The sequence below is a fragment of the Leptodactylus fuscus genome, chromosome 5 (assembly GCF_031893055.1).
Source record: "Leptodactylus fuscus isolate aLepFus1 chromosome 5, aLepFus1.hap2, whole genome shotgun sequence".
Taxonomy (NCBI): domain Eukaryota; kingdom Metazoa; phylum Chordata; class Amphibia; order Anura; family Leptodactylidae; genus Leptodactylus; species Leptodactylus fuscus.
This window is the reverse complement of record NC_134269.1, coordinates 97,649,983-97,673,799: the sequence shown is the minus strand read 5'-3', so window position 1 is coordinate 97,673,799 and position 23,817 is coordinate 97,649,983. Positions and strand designations below refer to the sequence as shown.

Genomic DNA, 23,817 nt, shown 5'->3' with positions numbered 1-23,817 from the left:
GATTGGCCAGAGTACGGAATTCGGCCAATCAGCGCTGGCTCTGCTGGAGGAGGCGGAGTCTAAGGTCGGACCTGAATGGAGACTGGTGTGGAGCGATCTTAGACTCCGCCTCCTCCAGCAGAGCCAGCGCTGATTGGTCGAGTTCCGTACTCTGGCCAATCAGCGCTGGCCAATGCATTCTATTAGCCCGATGAAGTAGAGCTGAATGTGTGTGCTTAGCACACACATTCAGCTCTACTTCATCAGGCTAATAGAATACATTGGCCAATCAGCGCTGGCCAATGCATTCTATTAGCTTGATGAAGCAGAGTGTGCACAAGGGTTCAAGCGCACCCTCGGCTCTGATGTAGCAGAGCTGAGGGTGCACAAGGGTTCAAGTGCACCCTCGGCTCTCCTACATCAGAGCCGAGGGTGCGCTTGAACCCTTGTGCAGCCTCAGCTCTGCTACATCAGAGCCGAGGGTGCGCTTGAACCCTTGTGCACACTCTGCTTCATCAAGCTAATAGAATGCATTGGCCAGCGCTGATTGGCCAGAGTACGGAATTCGGCCAATCAGCGCTGGCTCTGCTGGAGGAGGCGGAGTCTAAGATCGCTCCACACCAGTCTCCATTCAGGTCCGACCTTAGACTCCGCCTCCTCCAGCAGAGCCAGCGCTGATTGGCCGAATTCCGTACTCTGGCCAATCAGCGCTGGCTAATGCATTGTATTGGCGTGATGAAGCAGTGCTGAATGTGTGTGCTTAGCACACACATTCAGCTCTACTTCATCGGGCTAATAGAATGCATTGGCCAATCAGCGCTGGCCAATGCATTCTATTAGCGTGAACTGAGTTTGCACAGGGGTTCTAGTGCACCCTCGGCTCTGCTACATCAGATTGCTACATCTGATGTAGCAGTGCCGAGTGTGCATCAGATGTGTAGTTGAGCAAAACTGACTCAGCACTGCTAAGTCTGCATTCGCATAGGAATGCATTGGCCAGCCTTCGGCCAATCAGCGCTGGCTCTGCCGGAGGAGGCGGAGTCTAAGGTCGGACCTGAATGGAGACTGGTGTGGAGCGATCTTAGACTCCGCCTCCTCCAGCAGAGCCAGCGCTGATTGGTCGAGTTCCGTACTCTGGCCAATCAGCACTGGCCAATGCATTTCTATGGGGAAAAGTTAGCTTGCGAAAATCGCAAACTGACAGGGATTTCCATGAAATAAAGTGACTTTTATGCCCCCAGACATGCTTCCCCTGCTGTCCCAGTGTCATTCCAGGGTGTTGGTATCATTTCCTGGGGTGTCATAGTGGACTTGGTGACCCTCCAGACACGAATTTGGGTTTCCCCCTTAACGAGTTTATGTTCCCCATAGACTATAATGGGGTTCGAAACCCATTCGAACACTCGAACAGTGAGCGGCTGTTCGAATCGAATTTCGAACCTCGAACATTTTAGTGTTCGCTCATCTCTAATTAAAAACAGAAGTGAAGAGATGTGGCGCGTATTAAATTTACTGAGCAGTGGTCATGGATCCACTATCTCTTCGAGGAAGCGTAACAGCAATTAGCATCAATTTCTGCAATGATTACCACAGAGAATGTCTGACAGAATGAAGCTCCACCAGTGTATAATGGACGGTTGTGCCAGGTGGAATGACAGTCTCAGGCCCCTTATGCAGTTATTAACTCTTTTCACGCCTCTTGTTATTGTGACCAGAATCCCTCCCAGAACCCCCAGACTCTCCTTGTTTGCTGGTCTCTTTATGCTTCTTTTTCTCATTCTGTGGTTTTGCATGACTCCGCGGCTTGGAGACTCCTGGACGGCTACCTCTGCCAAACAAAGCTTGCAAAGAATAGATGGCAACTACTGCAATGAGTAGTGAATGTAGTAGCAAAGGTGCAGGGTATGGCCGTAAAATCTCTCGTATAAACCTGAGTACTGATGGCAGTGGAGCATCCACAGACCGGCGAGGAGGAGGCTTATCCTGTAGAAAAAAAAAAACTTTATGAAACGAGATTATAAATTCAGGCCGAGTTCTTAGTTTGTTCTTCTAATATGATGAAACTTCCATGTCTGCATCATCTTTCTAACGAGGCAAAAATTTTTTTGATGTAACATTTGATGTAATGATATCACTAAATCATTAGAATCATCAATTCTCAATATTATTTACATAAAAAGAACAGAAACAATGAGATACTGTAGTAGTGTGGATTGGCTATAGTGACCACTATGTATTAGTAACAACAGAGTTGTAGACTTAAAGAGGACCTTTCATCACTTGGGCACATGCGGTTTTATATACCGCTAGAAAGCAGACAGTGCGCTGAATTCAGTGCACTGTCGGCTTTCACAATCTGTAGCTCTTCACTGTCAGAAGGGTCAAGAACACCCTTTCTCACAGTATTGTCTATAGCACTGTACTGTGAGAGTGATGAGGAACCCGCTCTCACAGTACAGTGCTGTATGGGTTGCTGTGAGGAAGGGCGTTCCTGAATGACTGTCAGAAATGCCCTTCTGATAGTGAAGAGCTACGGTACCGGCACCGCTAACTCTTCATCTGGGGCACAGATCATGAAAGCCGACAGTGCGCAGGATACAGCATATTGTTGGCTTTCTAGCAGTATATAAAACTGCACGTGCCCCAAGTGATGAAAGGTCCTCTTTAAGAACATTTAGTCATTAATTTCTGAGAAGTTATTTCAAAAGTGAAAAAGAAATCAATATGGCTGCCTTTCTATTTCATCATGTTAAAAAAAAAAAAAACATAATAATTTGTTAATTATTGTATAATGTAATCTTGAAGGTTTTAGCATTCAAAATTCTGAGACAACCCTACCAAAATAGAGTAAGCATTAATACGTATTCAGATACTATATTATACAATAATTCTAGCATAATCTTTCTTGCTCAGAGTGGGGGGGGTGGTTATTAATATTGTATTTTTTGTTCAAAAACTAATAAAAAATAAATAAATAGTGTTACAAACCTTTAAACCATGTTGAGTCAGAAGGGACTCCAATGTATGATCTCCAAGAAACACCACAGGGTAGAATTCCTCGACATGACGCCGCCGCCACCAGTTACTAGATGACTGCCTAGTAGAATGTCACAATATGGAATTGTCAATTAAGTACAATCAGAACAACAAAGTGCAGACTCTTCATATGTTGTGGAAGCTGCTGGAAAAGACACAAATAAATGCAGCAGCTACACTCTGCTACAGAGGGGGATCTTCTGATGCTGCCCTATCTTCAAGTTAAAATTAGGCAATATATCAATTAAAGAGGACCTTTCATGTCCTCGGGCACATGTGGTTTTATGCACCGCTAAAAAGCCGATCGTGCACTGAATTTAGCGCACTGTCAACTTTCCCGTTATGTGCCCCTGGTGAAGAGCTATCAGTGCCATTATCGTAGCTCTTAAGTGTCAGAAGGGCGTTTCTGACAGTTTGTGAGGAACGCCCCCCCCCCACCACAGGAGAGTCCATAGCGCTATGCTGTCAGAGAGGACATTCTTTACTTCCCAGCGATGACGCTGAGCAGTGAGGAACACCCCCCAACAGTACTCATCCATAAACTAGTACTGAGGGGGGGGGGGGGGTTCGTCACCGCTCTGCGCATCACAGTAACGCCCCCTCTCACAGTATAGTGCTATGGGCTCTATTTTCAGGAGGGGTGTTCCTCACAGACTGTCAGGAACGCCCTTCTGACACTGAAGAGCTAAGGTAATGGCACCGACAGCTCTTCACCGGGGGCACAGAACGGGAAAGCAAACAGAGCGCTGAATCCAGTGCACTGTCGGCTTTCTTGCAGTATACAATACTGCATATGCCTAAGGACATGAAAGGTCTTCTTTAACAGTCTCATTCTCCCTTCTCCATAGACTCCTGTGTCAACAGGAAACAGAAATAATTCTATATAAATAAACCATCTGAAGATAATGAAGAAAAGAGCAGCCTAAAAAAGGGAGAAGGAGAGCTGCTTCCAAGTACAATGCATTATGCTATTAAGGCAGTGGTGCTCATTTTTGCAGCTCAGACAAGTTCACTAGGTGGCCTCTTCAAAACGGATGATCGGAGGGATTGCCCAGAACACCCCTTTAACTTTATCCTGAAATATATGCATTTTAACTAAATCACTCAGAGAGCGTTGTTACAGAAATAGAAAATCAGCACAAATGTGCTGCAAATCAAAAACAGAGATCCTACAGACTCTAGCTTCAAAGGGTAATAGAAAAGCAATGTGTCAGTGAGGTGCTATCCTACAAGTAATACTCACCCTGTCTGATCAACCTCTGTGTACCAGTATTTGTACAGTTGGGCTCGTATATAATGAGGTGGTTGTGAGTTAAAGGGATAGAGGGACTCATCATTCTGCACTAGTCGTATCACTGTGAATAAATAAGACAAAAGGATTTGAGTTAGTGCTTTTCTGTCAGGTTTTTGTTGATCTTTGATGGCCAGAAAAGGGATAGCATGCTGTACAATTCTAACCACTAAAATATGGAAAACTGATAGATCAGTGATAAACCTACAGACAGGAAAAGGCAATACTCCAGCAGCTGAGAAGCTGAATGGTACTATTTTTACAGATAAAAGCGAAGTATACAGGATCAGATATACTACCTTAAAAAGGACCTTTTACCATCTCAAAAAACTCCAGTTCTTCACATCACTTAATAACTACTACTACTTCTCCACTGTACTCTAGCAATTAATGCTGTTAGTTTTGTACCGGATATGCTATTTAGGCTCTGTACTGTCAGGAGGGCGGTGTCAGGAAGGAGCAGTCAAGACGTGTGAGTCTGAGCTCTGACAGTGGCTGCCTCTGATTGGTGCTATGAATCACACCTTGCTGTCTGACACTGCCCTTCTTACATTACAGAGCTTACACAGAACATCAGGCACCAAACTTGACTGCACTTATTGCTTGGGAACGGTGGGGGCTAGAGATAATATTCCAACTGCGCTGGTATCAGTAGAGCAGCAACTATTAACATATGCTGAGACCTTGAATTAGTGGAGGTGGTGAACAGTTGTCTTTAAGGCAACAAACAAGAATTGCTCATCTTTACCTATAATGTGTGTTGCATTTTGATGAAGCAGTATTAGGATCATTTTCCCAACTAGGGTAGTCTTCAATATACTTTTCAATGTGGGAGTCAACCTTTCCAGGGCAATTACAGGTTTGTTTTTAAGGTTAATGTATGGATAATCATTTATCTCAATTGTTTTATGTTATATATTTGGGAAATCTACCTGTGTCTGAGTAGCTGGCAAGTAGCATGTTAGAATTTACATTTTATTACAGTATGCCAAGTTAGATTTTAGAGAGGACCTTTCATGGCTTCATGAATGTGTGGTTTTATACTTTTCCCCAGTGTGCTCCAGTGAAGGAGATATCGGTGCCCTTAGTTTCAGTACTGATCTCTCCCCACTGTCAGAAGGGTGTTCCTCATAGTCCAGCTGACTCATCCATATTCTTATACAGGAGGAAGGGAGGGGGAGTCGTTCCTTACAGATCAGTGTCATTGCAGTGCGGCTATGTTTCAGTATAGTCAAGGGGGCATATCTTACAGCGCAGCGATGACCCTGAGCCATGAGGAACGTCCTTCAGATAGTGGGGAAAGATCGGTGCTGAAACTAACGGCACCAATATCAATATCTCCTCCACCGTGGCACAATACGAGAAAGTCAACAGTGCTCTGAATTCTGCGCACCGTCGGCTTTCAAATGGGATATAAAACCACACTTTCATGAGGATACGAAACGTCCTCTAAGATATATTATGTGATATATTGCGTGTTGAGAGACAGCCCCCTCATAACTAATATTAATATTTTCACATGCTTTAAACAATAAATTTGGCTGCCAGTTACTGTCTCGGCAAAAACCTATAGAGGCATTTATTAAATGGAGTCTGCCATGACCAAGCAAGGGGTATGCAGCCACACTAAGCCCCAGCCCCTATAAATTTATCTTATTAAATCAGTAAAGAATATTAAACCTGTTTAGATGGAAAAATGCTTAAAAAAATAATAATAAAAAAATAAAAAATAAACACGTTTCAGCGAGTAAATATACTGCATCAGGGTAAAAAGTGAATTTGGTGAATTAATTAACTTATTAATTGCTTTGTATGGAACACTATGGAATCTATATATCTAAGCTCATTAATATTTTACACTCTGTCTTACCAATTATTGTCACACAAACTCATACCCAATGCCTTAACTGATATAGCCGTTTCTACAGCTTACCATCTTTGTTCCCTTGCAGAAGACGATAAACAAAGTTGGTAAACCATGGACTCTGCGAGTGTGGCCCAAGGGCAGCAAACCACATCTGCCAGTCAAGTCGAGGTTGATGAGGTGTGACTACTGAAGGAGGAGCACTAACGTTTCCTGGCTTGTACATGAACTCGATCTCCTAATGGAAAGGACAAAAAAAGTCTCACATGAGAAAACAAATATTTCATCCAGCAGGGACACAATTCTTTAAATCCAAACTCCAGAGAAGTGAAGAGGTTTAACTCCCGTGATGTTTCCAGGGATAGAAGAAGCAGAAATGTGGGAAAAGAATCTAAAGAATTGGTTAACTGACCACTTCAAGTTTGTTAAATGGGTGCAAACAAGAGTGGCTCTGGAGTCACATGTGGCAACTGCAGGCACTACGGTGCACTAAGGATTTCATAGCATTAAAAAAAAAAAAAAAAAAGCCATGTCAGCAGATCATATCTCAATAGACTAACAATCTGACTCTACTGCAATTATTATAAGGGGAAGTGGTTTATAAGTTACAAAAGGTTGGGGACCTCTGGGCCACACATTCATTATATCAACAAATATTTTAAGTACTAATTTGTGAAGATTTAAACAAGCCATAGCAAAACTGCTTAAAAATAAAAGAAAACAAACAAACAAAAGAGTATAAAGGTTAACCGTGCACCTCCACCCCCCGCAAAAAAATATAAAATAAAATAATAAAATTACCGTCCAGGTCTGTTTGTCATAACTTCCTTCAACCACAACCTCTGGGCGCCCTCCCACACCAGTCATACGCCTGAATAAGCCATAGGAATTCACAACTTGGTAGTCATCCACTGCCCTAAACAGTCGATGCACTGCTGGCCAAAGTTGACCATTAGATTCAAAGTCTATATACGTATATGGTACCTACAAAATGAATGAGAATAGAAAAACAATGCTATAAACAAAAAGACCAACATTACATTCATTACTACTACACAGAAAAATGTATGAAGGACATTGTAAAGTATAGAACAAAAGATGCAGAATCATGTTTAGGTTACTTTCACAATATCAGCTTAAAATCAGTGGATGAAAGTCCTGCAAGCAGAGCATTTTCATCTGTCACTTTCAGTATAAAAACAATTGACACCAACCCCCATTATAGACATTGGGGTCTGTCAAGCTCCATATGTAGTTGCTATTTAAGGAGTCTAACTTTCCGTTCCTCTGAGAGAAACTTTGTATAAGTGCATAACATGCTTGAAAATATTGATCTTCACATGCAGTATTGAAACTACTACTTATGAGAAATCTCAATACTAGCATATATCACAAGTAAAGTCTAATAGTAACAATGATTTTAGACTGACACCTAGTGGCCAAATATGTAATGGTTGAAGGTTAAAGAGGACCTTTCATGTCTTCATGCACATGCGGTTTTATATACCACTAGAAAGCTGACAGTGTGCTGAATTTAGCGCACTGTCGGCTTTCCTATGTTATATGCCCCGGGGCAAAATATATCGGTGCGTTTACCGATACCTCTTCACTGTCAGAAGGGCGTTACTGACAGTCTAGCTGGGCTGTAAAGGAACGCCCCTCCTGACTGTACTGTCCATAGCTCTATACTGTCAGAAGGGGTGTTCCTTACTGGCCAGCCATGATGCTAACCTGTGAGCAGCACGCCCCCTGACTGTACTCATCCATAGACTACTACTGGGGGGCATTCCTCACCACTCAGCGTCACGACTGGGCGGTAGGAACGCTCCCTCTGACAGTACATAGCTATGGACACTACTGTCAGGAGGGGTGTTCCTCACTGCCCAGCTAAACTGTCAGGAACGCCCTTCTGACAGTGAAGATGTATAGGTAAATGCACCGATATCTCTTGCCCCGGGATACATAACAGGAAAAGTTGACAGTGAGCTGAATTCAGTGCACTGTTGGCTTTCTAGCAGTATATAAAACCACATGTGCCCAAGGACATTAAAGGTCCTCTTAAAAAGACTCAGCGAACTCAAGACTTATTGAACAAAATAGATTTGACAAATGATTATTAAAACAATTTCACATTTAAGACTTCTTACACTTCAGAGAAACATTTACCTCATTCATGAGATGACACAACTGTGTTTAACTTACAGGCTTTACAAGAAATTGCAGGTGTAATACTCACCAGGCTGACTGCAAACATTCCAACTGTAGCAAAGGAGAAAATAATCCACTGGATTATAGCCCACAGCTTCCAGAAGAAGCCTCGTACAGATGCACTACTGTGGAAACAAGAATTTATTGTCTAAATAAAGGCTCTAAAATCAGCAATAACTGACAAATAAATCAGCTGTGAGCTCTGACATCAGTCTATATAGTTTGTGCACATATTGTTTATCTATATCTGCCCATTTTATAGCAAACGTTTTTTTACCAGTTTTCCACTCTACAAAAAATAAATAAAATAAAGAGGAGGTTTTTCTCCCCTATCAATCTTTTGAACAACCTCATAAGTAGCAGCATGGATTATATTATACTGCAGTACTGGGCAGTGCAGCTGTGAATCCAGTAATGAAGCGAGGCAGCGGCAGGTCTCTCTCTGACGATGCAGAGATGAACCTGGATACCCTTTAATTTAAGTTTGTCATATTGCAGGCAATGGAAATTAGCAACTTTCTGGGTTAAACCAGATAAAATGTTTTTTTTGTTTTTTTTTTATTTTCTGCAATTACAGGGGTTTAGCGGTAAAATGGAATGACACCAGATTATCAGAAACTGTCTCAGGGATATGGCTAATTATAGATTTTTTTAAAAAAAATATATAAATAAATTAGAAGTTAGGCAGGGGTAAGGGGTTTAGTTTAGGAGTTAATTCTTATTTTATAAAGAACAACCCCTTTAAAGAGGACCTTTCACCATATCCGGGCACATGCAGTGTTATATACTGCCAGAAAGCCGACAGTGCGCTGAATTCAGCGCACTGTCGGCTTTCCCGATCTGTGCCCGGTGTAAAGAGCTTACGGTGCCGGTACCGTAGTGCTCTATGGTCAGAAGGGCGTTTCTGACCATTAGCCAGGAACGTCCTTCTGCCTCGCGGCGCCTATCGCGCTGTACTGTGGAGCCGGGAGGAACGCCCCCTCCCTCTGCTCACACTGCTCGTCCATAGACGAGCATTATCAGGAGCGGGAGGTGGGCGTTCCTCCCGGCTCCACAGTACAGCGCCATTGGCGCCGCGAGGCAGAAGGACGTTCCTGGCTAATGGTCAGAAACGCCCTTCTGACCATAGAGCACTACGGTACCGGCACCGTAAGCTCTTTACACCGGGCACAGATCGGGAAAGCCGACAGTGCGATGAATTCAGCGCACTGTCGGCTTTCTGGCAGTATATAACACTGCATGTGCCCAAAAGTGGTGAAAGGTCCTCTTTAAGAACTAAAGAACCCCCATTCGAGTGTTAATGAGAATTTCAGTTATTCCTGTTAATATGTGATATAAAATGTCTACCTTGTGACAACCCCTTTAATGTTTACCATTATCAGTATTTAATTTAAAGGATGCTTTACTTACTACAGTGATTTACTGGTTTGGCACGAAAAAAAATAAATAAAAATATAGTGGACAATATTCTTCCATACCTCACAACTGTACAAGCCAGGACATACGCTTACCTGTACATGCCCTTGAGAATCTCCCAACCAAGAGATACAGCTGCTATCCAAATAGAAGGAAGTGTCACTGTGCGGAGCCACTGCAGGAAATTATGGTAGGTAAATGCTGTACAAAAAGGGAAACCATAATATTTTATCACATTTCACCTCTAATATTTCAGCATATTTTTGTTCTGTTGCATACAAGTATAGGGATGCAGGAGGAAATTGTTCAGTTTCCATCAATCATTATGTGGCTTTAATGTCCGCTTTTATGATCCCATGACGGATCTAAATAATGGACACTACAATTGTAGGTTGAAACTAACCAAACATACAAGAACTTCACAGAAATAAGGGGCATGCACATCAATTATTATATCATTTGAAACTAATCTGCAGCAATTTGTAAAAAAAAAAAAATGCGACAAATTGGAAATAATACCCTAAAGCACAGTATTTTCAGTTTCCGAATCTTCACCAAATATAAATAGAGTACTAAAAAACACTAAGCAATAAACTTACCGGTTTTAGTTTCCACTTGATACTTATCCCAGTTTATTTGTAGAGAAAAGTATTTTATTGTCCAAAAGCCAAGCAAACCAAAAATCAGGAGATCAAAAAGCCCAACAAAAAACTGCATGGAGAACCTACGGCCTGTGAACCAAAGTAGATAAACTTAACATCCCAGCGAAATATCACACACAGAACATATGTTCATCACCATCAACATGTATTAAAGGGATCCTATTATTTAAACTCATATTTTTCTGCCTAACACGTAGGAATAGCCTTAAGAAAGGCTATTCGTCTCCTAACTTTAGATGTCTTCTCCGGGCCGTCGTTCGGTATATAATCCAGTTTTCGTCTGTATGCAAATGAGTTCTCTCGCAGCACTGGGGGCAGACCCCAGTGATCAAACAGCACTGGAACCGTCCCCAATGCTGCGAGAGAACTCTCCATCACCGCCTCCATCTTCTTCAGGAACAGGTCTTCTACGCGTGTTGTTCTGGGGGTTGGCTTCAAACTTCTAGGCCTTGGGCAAAGGCGACTGTGCATGCCTGCCGGCCGCAAGAAAACGGCTGCTTACAATACTGTGCAAGTGGCCATTTTCTTGTGACCTGTGGGCATGCGCAGTCGGCTTTGCCCTAGGCAAGTTTGAAGCCAACCCCCGGAAGAAGACCAGTTCCTGAAGAAGATGGAGGCAGCGCTGGAGAGTTATCTCGCAGCATTGGGGACACCCCCAGTGCTGTTTAAGTGCTGGGGCCCGCCCCCAGTGCTGCAAGAGAACTCATTTGCATACAGACAAAAACCGGATTATATACCGAACGGTATACGACATCTAAAGGTAGGAGACGAATAACCTTTCTTAAGGCTATTCCTACGTGTTAGGCAGAAAAAATTGAGTTTAAATGATAGGATCCCTTTAAAATTTTGTCTCCAGGAAGTTCTAAGATTTATGTGCTAAAAAACTGCACTGAAATCTGCAGGTATAGGGTTGAAATCCAAACGGAAAATTTGCAGCAACTAGTGTGGATTTGATACATGTGGATTTCGAAGTCCCCCCCCCCCCTAAAATCAACATCAAATAAAATTCTCTTCACTGAAACAAAAGGATCAGGCAGTTGAACTCGGTCTGATCCTCACCTTCCTGGACATCGGCCATCAGGGGAGAACTTATAAAATGTTTCAGGCATAACGCAAGCACAGTCAAACATTATGACAACAATAGCTTCAAACAATCACCTTTCTGTTGACCTTTTCTTCCCTTCGGGCCTGACCCCAAGTGTTGATCATCCAGCAGAGAAAAGCAAATAACCAGGGTCAGCAGGTTAAAGAAGTTATAATTCCCAGAAAGTATGATCATCATCTGTAGCAGAACCTAAAATAAAGATGCTAAGGTTAACATTCTATGCTAAAATTTTCAACTAAAAGGCCTATCAGCAGAAAGAAGGGGCTATGGCACGCTGTACAGGGCATGTAATACTGGTGTCCTACCCTTAGTAATCCAACACCCAGGACCCCAACCAATAAGCTGTTTGTTTGTAAAACTGCAGCATTCAGGTAAGCTCTGTTGCCTCTTCACTGAACATCAAGCATAGTCCCATACATCATGTAGAGGCTGTGCTTGGTATTGTAGTTCAGCCCCATTAAAGGGGGTATCCCACGATGTGAGAACTAGAGGACCTTTCTCCTGCTGCACATTCAGTCTGCCTGAAGCCAGGCTAAATGTGGGCGTGACTGGTAGTGGACAGCACTGGCATTGACTTTAATGGGAGCACCAGAGATAGATGAAATAAAGCACTTGGTTATCTACTTCGCTCCAATTGAGGTGAAAGGGAGCGCCGTCCACTATCAGTCATGCCCACATTCGCTTTGAATGAAGCTGAATGTGCACCAGGGGAAAGGTCATTCTTGTCTCATGGTAATACCCCTTTAACTTGAATAGGAATGAGCTGCAAACAGGCTATGTGAAAAAGGGACATGATGTGAAGCGGCACTTACCCAAGAACTGCTGCCATTCCCAACAACTGATCTATAGAGATTTTAGATGTCAGAACCCATCTATCAGATACTGATGACCTAGCATAAAACTAGGCTATCAATATTTAACCCCAGGAAAACCCCTTTAATAATCAAGCTACATTTCTAGGTACAGACAAACATATATGCATGTTACTGGACCTGAAAAAAAAACAAATGAAGACAGCAATACCATCTCCTTTGCTTGACTCCCCAACAGTTATACATAAGGCTATGCCATCAAAATCCTCTCTAACATGGACATCTTATTAAAACTGCAAACAGTGTACATGTCAGTGTTACCCAACCTTTTCAGACTTGGCTCACCCCTGTAGAACAATTAAAGATCCCTCTGGGGACCCCTACCAAATTGTTTTTTATCAAATGCCAAAGAATGTTCTAAGGACACATAATATTGCATGGAGGTATCAGTCTATCAATCCACATTCTTATGCTAGATTGTGGAGGGATTTCCGTATTAATAAGTAGTGGTATATCCCTAGAGCTATGAATAAGGGGATTTAATTGTAATTTAAGTAAATATGAGTACAGAATAGTCCGGAACAACTTCCGGTGTTTGGAGCACAAATGCGTTCCGGGGGTTAATTGGATGCACACTTCCAGCCTTTGGAACACATTTGCGTTCCACCAACACCGTATCACTGTGCTTCCTGGCGGTTATTTTTAGGAACATGCGCAATGTGAGGGTTACAGACGGCAGTGGTAGCATATTGTTACTGTGAAATTGTATGTATATTTCTGTATGCGCTTGGTGTAACAACCAGATTATTTTATTGTATATGACTCCAAATGTGTATTTTTTTACCATATTTGTTCTGTTTGGAACTTTTTTAATTGGGATGACTTCATTAGTGGGTGCATTCTATTTCCCCTCATTTTATGTATACCCAGCATGTACTATGCATTTGTTATGCTGTCCTTATGTACACCTGCTTTAGGTCTCAAAACACGTTGTGTATAAAAGGCTTTAAATAAAGGATTGTGACAAGGCTAAGGTTGGCAAGCGCGGATCTATTATTTTTTTACATTTGTTTGGTCTGGACTGGTCCTGTTCTATCGGTATCTACATGCATCTTGCGGTTATGATTTGCTGCTGCCCACCCTGGTTTATTTATGTGACTTTTAAGGCGCTATGACTATCACAGCACCAGAAGGTGACTATTGATATACCTATTATTCTTAATGATACATTACAAAGGGTAATGCACTGGGTGCCGCACGTTGCTTTTTTATTTCGCGTTCTCTTGTAATATTACATGAAGTCATCTTTCCAACCAGAGTCTCAGCTCCCTGCTGAGTTTCCAAAGAACCCCCTATTGGAAATCGCTTGTATATGTATTAAAAGTGGAATAAAGATCATGGGGAACCAGCTCTTTCAGATTGTAAATTTATGATGAAACACACAATAAGCTGTAGCTGTTAAAACCCAATGTATCCCATTATAGTCAATGAGATCTGTAAGTGCTGTTAGTATCTGTCATACCTGGGATCCAGCATTACTGTAATAAACAACACACATGTGAACAGAACCTGCATTCAGTTGGATTCTCGCTTCAAGCGAGCAGTGCACCTTGGGAAATCATATTTTAACACTTTAGAGAAACAGGTGACATAGTGCTAAGATGGGTCATAACTTTATTATCCAAACATCTTAGCAATATGCCATCACTTTACAGGATGAGGTTACCCCAATATGTCACATATCTAACAGCAATGTACAGTAGAGTAAGGTGTTTTCTAAGACAAACCAGATAATTTTGAAAGGGATACATGCAGGAAGTTTAACATACAGTATGCACCTCTTGTACATGCAGTGGGAACTATATGCAAAACTTACCGTATATAATCGAGTATAAGCTGGCCCGAATATAAGGAGAGGCCTCTAATTTTACCAAGAAAAACTGGGAAAACTTATTAACTCGAGTATAAGCCGAGGGGGGAAATGCAGCAGCTACTGGAAAATTTCAAAAATTAAAATGGTCGGAGTTTTTGGGTGCAGTAGTTGCTGAGTGGTGGGGAAGGGGTGTTTTGGTTGTCTGTCTGCCCCTTCCCTGAGCTTGAGGACTGATTTTTTTTTCCCCCACGTGGAGTTCAGTATGGCTGAATATAGCGTATCCCGTCCTCCTATTAACCCCTTCCCGATGGAACAGGAGCACTGTAGATACCCTATATTCAGTAGACCGGGCACTATCAGACACAGGGATACTTAATGTGTATGTGTTTCACAGTAATTTTCTACTTTTATATGTATTCTAGGGAAAGGAGGGATTTAAAACATTTATTTACTTTATTTTATTATATTTTTTTAAAGCTTTTGTTTCCACTATTTTATTGGAGATTCTATACATTACTATTGCGGCTGGTCATAGACACGAGATTCACTGAAGGGAATATATCCCAAAAAAAGTACATTAAATAAAATTTAAAACTTCACCTTTATTGTTTATCCTTAAAACATAAAACAAGGTAAGAACAAATTTCCGGCCACCCAGGCAGTGGAATCGCCAGATATTCAAAGGGTGTGCACTTTATTTTGTGTAACATCCATAGGGGAGTAGGAAAGGTAGGGGCAAGGTAGTATAGCTTTAATCCACCTATTAAACCCTTCACTCAGAAATCCTACCTCCCTATAAAATACAAAGTATGCCAAGAGTATATTGGTACTGAATACTGAATAATGTCAACCTCCAAGACCCAATCAATATTGCAAAGAGTGGGAGTATCCACTTCCTCCCTGAGGATACTGGCCTAACGCCACACCAACAGGGAGGGATAGCGGAAAATCTACACCACTGGGTCCAGAGGATTCAGTAAATAGCTTCCAGGCATACATATAACTTCTGCAACTTAACCCATAGACACTCCCCCAAAAAAAAAAAAAAAATCTTTTTTTTACTTGACTCAAGTATAAGCCGAGGGTGGCTTTTTTAGCACAAAAACTGTGCTGAAAAAAATTGGCTTATACTTGAGTATATACCATTTTCAAAATGCAACCAAACGAAATAATTATATTTACACTTATAGGGATCCTATCATTAAAACACAATTTTTTCTGCCTACCACGTAGGAATACCCTTAAGAAAGGCTATTCTTCTCCTACCTTTAGATGTAGGACTGCGCATGCCCACAGGCCACAAGAAAATGGCCGCTTACTTACTGTGTAAGTGGCCATTTTTCTTGTGGCCGCGGGCATGAACAGTCAGTTGTGCCCAAGGCTTAGAATTTTGACCACCAGCACCGGAAGAAGAAGCGTGAAGAGGCCGTTCCTGAAGAAGATGGAGGCGGCACTGGAGAGTTCTCTCACAGCATTGGGGACACCCCAGTGCTGTTTGAGCGCTGGGGCCTGCCCCCAGTGCTGTGAGAGAACTTATTTGCATACCGACGAAAACCGGGATTTCTACTGAACGGCGCCACGGAGAAGACATCTAAAGGTAGGAGAAGAATAAGCTTTCTTAAGGCTATTCTTATGTGGTAGGCAGAAAAAATTGTTTTAATGATAGGATCCCTTTAACAGTTAACAGTTTTGTATGATACAACAAGAGTCTAATAAAACAGCTAAACAATGAACACAAACACAAATGCAAAGTTCATAGCAGTGCAAGCTCAATATACTTTCAATTTTATTACCTGAGAATAAAATGAGAAAAGACGAAGCCTTCTTGAGGGCAGGAAGAAAAGCCATGGCACCCCAATTTCTATCACATAGGTAGAAACCACTGACAGCTTCTGAAACCATACAGGAAGCTGGTGAGCATACCAAGCAAGCGGAGTTGGAATACATTGGGTCTCGTAGTGGTAAGTCAGAGCTAGAAAAGAACAGACAATTAATCTACTTTGTCAACTTATTGGTCCCAAAATATTTTTTTTCATTTTTTTTTATACAAAAAGTGTTGTAAGTATGGTACATTTATTGGATAACCAGAAAAAAATATATTTGAAAACTTTAAAAGCACAGAGATTCCTTCTTCTGGCTTATAAAAATCACACAGAACACAGCGAGTGTATTTCACTACAGAAAGTAGTATGACCTTCTAGATATAGTGCATAAACCCAATTAAAAATGAATATGTAATGTCTCTTCATGTAGCATTCTGTGTCTCTGACCAGACCTGGTATGGCAGAGGTTAAACAAGACTAGCTTTATTTTATGCGGCTTGTCTTGTGACAGGGAAAGCGGATTTCATTAATTCTTTCAAATTCATTGCATGACAGAGAAAATATAATGCACGCTGAAGCAGTTAGTTCATATCCCTAAACAAAGTGAGGAACAAATCTGCTTAAGCTCACTTTTTATTATATATTCACAATATTTTTATCAATTTTTATCAATTTTCTCTAGAAAACCTAGTTAGGACCTAACTATGGGAGTTACCAAAATAGCCAAGTAGGCAGCCTTGATTATTTTCAGAGATCCCACAGAAATGGATGAAGAGAGCTGAACATGTACAGTGATCTCCCCATCTTTAGTGGTTGTAAAGTGAGGGTTGAGGAGCACTTTTAAGATAAGTGGGACCCAGATTTATGGCATATCCAGAGGATGTCTGAGATGGAAATACCTCTAACTGTAAGTGCTACTCACTAGAGTGCTATATTATTATCAATCATCAATGAAAATACACCACACTTCAGTTAATAAAGAAGCATTTAGCAAAATATCATTTTACTCTGTTTTTGAAGAAATCAGTGACATACATAATTCAGGACAGCTGCAGTATACTGTAACTAAACAGAATGGATGATGAATATTATAGAGGTTTTCCCACAAAAGCCATAGGATAGGACATAGCTTGCTAATCAGAAGAACAAAGTACCTGTGTGGATGAGATTAACTAAAATCTTATTCCCTTTGTTGGTACTGTAAAAGGCAGCGTTTCTGAAGCTTGGGGTCTTAGCCTAAGGCCACTTTCACATAGTTAGTGTTGGGTCAATATTTTGAATAAGTATTTGTAATCCACAATCAGAAGTGGACTCCTGGTTTTGGCTTGAAGATACTGATGCAAAATACTGACTAAGTACTGACAGTGCGATATACAAAGCTATCCACAACCTACCACCTCCATACATCTCTGACCTGCCGCAGATTCTGGGGCAGACTTCACCCCTGAATCCGAGGCAGATTCAGTCCGGAATCCGCCTCCCATTGTTTTCAATAGGAGGCAGAGGGAAGCCACAACAGAATGCCCATGTACTGAATCAGCTTCTGGTAGCGGCCAACTATGGGTGAAAATGCCAGTAGCAGAAAATGAAGAGGCATTCCTCTTAATTTTCCACCGTGTGAACATAGCATTAGTATTGTACTTGTTTTGTATATTTTGTGTACAGTATGTAAACCCTCATATGTAGAGAACCATGATCTTAATGGTGCTCTAGAAATAAATAATGATCAGTACCCCCATGATATTGCTCCAAAGAGGTAAATGATTATGCCCTTGTTTCTCCAAAAGAACTCATTTGCATATTTGAAAAAAAACAGCAATATCAGTAGAGGCACAAGGGGGAAACACCATTTAATTCAAGGGACACTAACCTATCTTGTGGGTACTTGTGACAGACTCTCTTTAACTGAAGAATAACAAACTAACGATTAACCACCCCCACCCCCAATTGGTGACAGATAATCCACAATCAATTTGACTGTATCTACTATATAAATTAAACACATTAGCCTAGCCTTAGATCTAAACTTCCTTACCTGTAAGTCCCCACCATGTTGGACACCGACTGGTAAGTTTTACAACTCCAGATGCAAACATAAGCCTAAAAAGCAGCCATCGAACAAGCCAAAAAGTCATGCCATCGTAGGCACTCCAGACATTCGACTTTGAGCGCAAAGCACGCAATGGAGCTATCAATATTGCAAGAAATCCAGTCTCTAGTAAAAGGCTGTCCCTGAAATAGAATACATACTGATAAAGCCATGTTTACACTTAAAGTCTAAACACATATGACCACAGAACCTATGTGCCGGCCCCACAAATGTTTTTATGCTTCTGCATTCAAAAAACATGAAGTCGACATATGTTTGAATACAAGGGGATTCAGAATTCTTTTTTAATTATGTATTTAATTTTTTTTTTTTTTACAATGGGAGATGGATGCAACAGTATATAAACAACCCAAACTAGTCATTGGGCATATATACATCACATGGTATGAAGAGAGACAATTTATAATAGATAAAATAATGACGTAAATATACATGTAGATTATGTATAAAACTACTTAAAACACTTACCATTGGAAATAAAGGAAAACTTGTCCAACCTGCAAAAACATTCAATAATTAAGTCACAATCACTATAATGCATCAAAAAAGCTAGAACAATAGATCTTACTTCTATACATAAGGAATCCCTAAATATGGTAAATGACAATTGTGTATGTCTACTCCCACTCACTGCAATCACAACTCAACCTCACAAAGTAGTGAAGCAGTGTCTCCCTCACTTAGCAGAGTACAGTAACTCCCTCTAGTATGGTACTCAAAGCAGGTCAATGTCCTTCATGGATACTATAGTGTTCCCATGGAACACCAGTTACATGTACTTAAAGGGTCTCTATCATTGGGAAAAGTCATTCTTAACTAATCACCTACTTGCATAGCCTTTAGAAAGGCTATTCCACAACTACGTTTTGTATGTTAATCGCCTCAGTAGATTTTGAATGAGACCATTTTTAGTCACATGGTAATTAGCCTCCAGCAAGCACCAGAAGTCTCAGTGAGCATCGTTTGCTATTCTCTGCTATGTGTGTGTGAGAGAAGCGAGATGAGTCACCAGCAGCAGCCTCTCTACTCTCAGACACATAGCAGAGACTAGCAGAGAGGAGTGCTCGCTGAGACTTCCAAGTGCACGCTGGAGCCTGTTTAGCATATGAATAAAAACGGGCTAATTCATAAACTACTGAGGCGATTAACATACAAAAGGTAGGTGTGGAATAGCCTTTCTAAAGGCTATGCAAGTATGTGATTAGTTAAAAATGACTTTTCCCAATGATAGAGCCAATTTAATGCTGCCTTCCCACTTTACTGGACATAACACTGTGTTCTGTCCCTCAAAGTATTATTTTTGAAGTGAAATATGTATGGGTATAAGAGGCTTTGTAAAAGAGTCTTAAAGTCTATGTTCGTATTCTTGTCAGACAAACTATTACTAAAGTTTCTGAGGCAATCACCCGAAGCTTACCTGATATAGGGACAGGTAGAAGATCCACAGCAAGAAAAAAACCAAGCTGTCACGAAGGCAGTTAAAAAGCAGTGCACCCAGAGAAAGAAGAGCCCCAAGTAAACAAATTAATTCAATGCCCTGCTCAGTGTCCAGTCCTAAGCGAGGACCTAACCATAGCAAGGTAGGCGAGTCCATTAACTGTTCCCAAAATTCCTTTCCAGTGAATCGAAGCATCTTCCAGGCTGGCAAGATTCCCTCACGTCCATACAACCCTAAAGTAAAACATAGTGAGATGTATGAAATGGATTCTGAGCACTAAAGTCAGTAACATGAAAATAAACCAGTTATGTAGAACATAAGTATATAAAAGATCACTTGTATACTGTAAGAAGAAGTAATGGAAAAGGTTTTCCATTTTTTTGCATTGACTGAAAGTGCTGTAGATTTGTATAAAAATTTTTTGTCTCTGTAAGGTGGGCATGCTATTATGAATACACACTTGGTCTGTGTAAAAAAAATAAACTGTGTTAGGCTAAAGTCGCATGTGGCATCCTGAGGCAAAAAAAGCACTGCAGGAAAATCCACAGTGGCACCACATCGCGGTTCTTCACACAGCACTTGCAGAGAAAGTTTGCAGAGGTTTCTGCTTCAATTATACCTATAGGGAAACTGCCAGCATTTCCATAGGTATAATAGACATGCTGTGATTTCCAAAACTGCAACAGTTTTGGAAATTGCAGTGTATTCGCTGCGCATATTTTCTGAAAAAGTGGGGATGAGATTCGCTAGAATGCCATCCACTTTGCTGTGACTGTAAAATACTGCGTGTTTTTTTTTTTCACAGTATCTCCTCCACATGGGGCCCCAGCCTTAACAAGTAAAAACAGAATCAAGGAGTCCAGATCCAGTTTTGGGTGGAGTTGAAAAAAATAAATAAATTACGTAATCTGCTTTCAAAATAAAATGATTAATTATATAATTCAATTACTGTTATTGCATAATTAATTACATGCATAGTTTGATTGATATTTACTTTGTACTCTATGGGGTCTGTCTGTAACAACCATTTTAGCAGTCTGTGCCTCTGTTTTTCCCGACCTGTGCGAAGATGTGAACCTAGCCTTAGGCTACATTCACATGAGAAACTCAGTCTGTGCGTGAGACGGGTTTACTAGCCTGAACAGTATGACTGGAGAGGGATTCCTAGCTTTTTAGTTATCTATGCCGCTAGGAGTCCCTGTCTCCTAGTGGAATACTGTTCCATAGAGATTACAGTAGAGAACAGTATTTTGCCAGGAGACAGTTTCTCCGAGCAGCACAGATAACTATAATGCTAGGCGTCCCTCTTTAGCCATGTGTTCAGGCCAATAATTTGGTGCACCCATGGACTGAGTTTCATGGTTTAGTTGTTTGACTTGCTGACTCCACCGCCCTGGTTATTTTGGATGGACCACATGGAACCTAGCTGTTACACTCATACCGCTCTTTACACTTCTAGAATTTTTTTTCTAGTTTGTCTGAGAAACAGAAAACTCAGGGTCCAGCTCTGTTATATGACAGATACCAGTTTGACAGACACCCACTGGCTTCTAAAAGCAATGTTGGCTTGCCAACCTGGTGTCAGTCATTTTTTACATGAAGAATAGTGCTAAATGCTCTTCCATTTCTCTGATCACTTAAACAGAATGTCCAAAAAAGGATCAGAATGTTGTCTGAACAAAGCCTAATGCATACACCCTCATCCTGCTGATGACAACACTACCCAAAAATGGAAGGGCTTCTTATGGCTACACAAGAAGTTGGAGAAGTGAGAGATCCAGCTGTTGAGTGCTATTATCACTTCCTGTGTAAGGGGCTTCATAGTCTGGGAGCCGTCTACAGACAAAAGCACAAATCTATTAGGCTAATAGTAAACTGACATGGCCAGGAGAGGTAGTGCAGTGCCCACACCATACCACTGGGCCAAATGCCCACTTTCCCTGCAGCAATTTCATCACACTCAGCCCTAATAAAATGTCATCTAGCACTCACTGTGTGCTGACTCAGTATTTACTAGTCACTCGCTTATCTACAACTTATAACCTTGAGGAAACTTATCTTTTGTTTCAGGAATATCAATTGCTACAAGTTTAGGAAGGATGTAAAAATGGGCAATACATTATGAGTAATGCAGCAAGGTGTAGAGTATAATGATCTAAAATACTACAGGAGACATTGTGAATAATGCAACAAAGTGTGGAGTACAATAATAAATACTACACGATACATTGTGAGCAATGCAGCAAGGTGTGGAGATCAATAACAAATACTACAGGAGACATTGTGAGCAATGCAGCAAGGTGTGTAGTACAATGAAAACAAATACTACACGATACATTGTGAGCAATGCAGCAAGGTGTGGAGTACAATGAAAACAAATACTACAGGAGATATTGTTTGAATAACACTAATATATACATACATATGTACACACACAATACATGTGTCATACACACGGAGAACGTATATTCCAAGACGTTATATGGATATGCACAGCATATATTTCCGGCCATACACATGGCATAATAGACAAGCTCTCAATTGTTTCTGCAAATATAGAGAAGAGGAACTCAAAATATCCGCGCCAATTCACATGCAAGTGTTTACCTGGAATCTGCGTATAGAGGGAGAGGAATGCACACAGGTATATACCGCTCAGCCCCCATAGGAAGCTATTCCGGACGTGCCGCTGTTCCCCCATGACCACTGATCTACCGATCTTTGCAGCTGTCTGGATGAGTCACAACGTGGACGGTCTGCACAAGCGCATTGAGGTATGCCAATCGCCCTACCAGACACGCATGCGCGTTTCACGTTTCCACGTTCAAAACTCTGCTTCATAATTTGATAGGAGAGTTCGAAGAGATTTGGGATTGCTCAGTGGTTTCACGTAGTGCGCAGGCGCAGCTCTAACATCTGCGGTTCTGCCTAGGAGAGTATTTAGTGAGACGTGCTTCTTCCTTATTGATGCGCCTTCTAGTCTACAGGGTGTACAGAGTACGTGGTGCAACGGCATAGTGCCAGGTTATTTGCCAGCCTCACGCACTTCACTTTTCTTTCTTGCATCTTATATAATTAATTACTGTTATGTTTGATGCATTATTTCATTACAGTATATCTGACTATAATGTATCTAAGAATAAAATAAAAAAAAGTATTAAAATAATAGCAAACTGCAGAAATTGTGCGTGACTACTGCCATGTTCTGCAAACATGGCCGCCTAGCTATGGCTATTCACTGGCTGGCTATTTTGGCTGGCACACAGTTCTTCATGCCAACAATATGCCCCTTCTTCTGTCTTGGTGGGTGACATCACACCCTGACAGATTTACACTAGGTTCACACCTGCACGGGTTTCTGTTCTTTGGTCCACTTAAAGGGGTTGTCCCATCACAAGGATCCTATCTATACTGCTTGTTAATGTGAATGTAAGACGTTTCCTAAATACATTGCTTCAACAAAACTGCTTTGTTTGTCCACTATCTTACTTTATTCTTTTTTTTTTGGACACATCCCTTGACTTATCTGGTCATAAATCAAGTGATGTATCTGCTGCTCTGAGGGGGGAGGGAGGAGGGGCTATGTGTACGGGAGCGATCCTGGAGGGGGGGGGTAGTTTACACTTTGGGGGAAGGGGCAGCCGATGCAAACCCGGCATCCGCTGTAATAGAGAGGCGGATACTGGGGAGGGTTAGACGCCGGCACAGATTCCGGAAGGGGGGGGGGGGGGCGGAGGAGCGGAATAACAGCATCGCTCCTGCTGCTGCTGGCTTCATGCAGGGCAGATGCATAGCGATGTTGCTGGCATCTGTGCCGGCGTCTACAGTCCCCGGCATCCGCCTCTCTATTACAGCGGATGCCGGGTTTGTATTCGCATATGCAAAGCCAAGCGGCGAGATGCCGCTGGCCCTGCGTGCGCACTCATAGACCAGTCTATCCCTCACAATGCGAATACAGACCCAGCATCTGCTGTAATAGAGAGAGGCAGATGTCGGGTCTGTATTCGCATTGTGAAGGCTAGACTGGTCTATGAGCACGCACGCAGGGCCAGCGGCATCTCGCCGCTTGGCTTTGCATATGTGACCCCGCCCACCAATGACGCAACAAAGCCGGAAGACAGAAGATTTTATATCAACGAAGACTGGTGAGTATGCGACGTGGGACAACCCCTTTAAGGACTCTAAAAATGAAAACCTAAT

At 41.7% G+C, this 23,817-nt stretch overlaps 1 protein-coding gene across 2 annotated transcripts; it reads right to left on the bottom strand.

The window, feature by feature from the left end:
- Positions 1-1,306: 1,306 nt before the first annotated feature.
- LMF2 (lipase maturation factor 2) lies at positions 1,307-22,388 on the bottom strand. Of its 2 annotated transcripts, none has more exons than XM_075273820.1 (14): positions 22,225-22,388; positions 19,597-19,850; positions 18,648-18,676; positions 18,105-18,301; positions 16,040-16,218; positions 11,615-11,750; positions 10,394-10,525; positions 9,890-9,995; positions 8,407-8,503; positions 6,972-7,154; positions 6,240-6,408; positions 4,259-4,370; positions 2,968-3,076; positions 1,307-1,962 (listed from the first exon to the last, which is right to left on the bottom strand). In XM_075273820.1, the coding sequence occupies exons 1-14, from the start codon at positions 22,316-22,318 to the stop codon at positions 1,660-1,662; spliced, it is 2,100 nt and encodes a 699-aa protein (XP_075129921.1). In that variant the 5' UTR covers positions 22,319-22,388; the 3' UTR covers positions 1,307-1,659. The 2 variants fall into 2 exon arrangements, with proteins under 2 accessions (XP_075129921.1, XP_075129922.1); XM_075273821.1 differs by having other exon boundaries at positions 11,627-11,750.
- Positions 22,389-23,817: the final 1,429 nt, after the last annotated feature.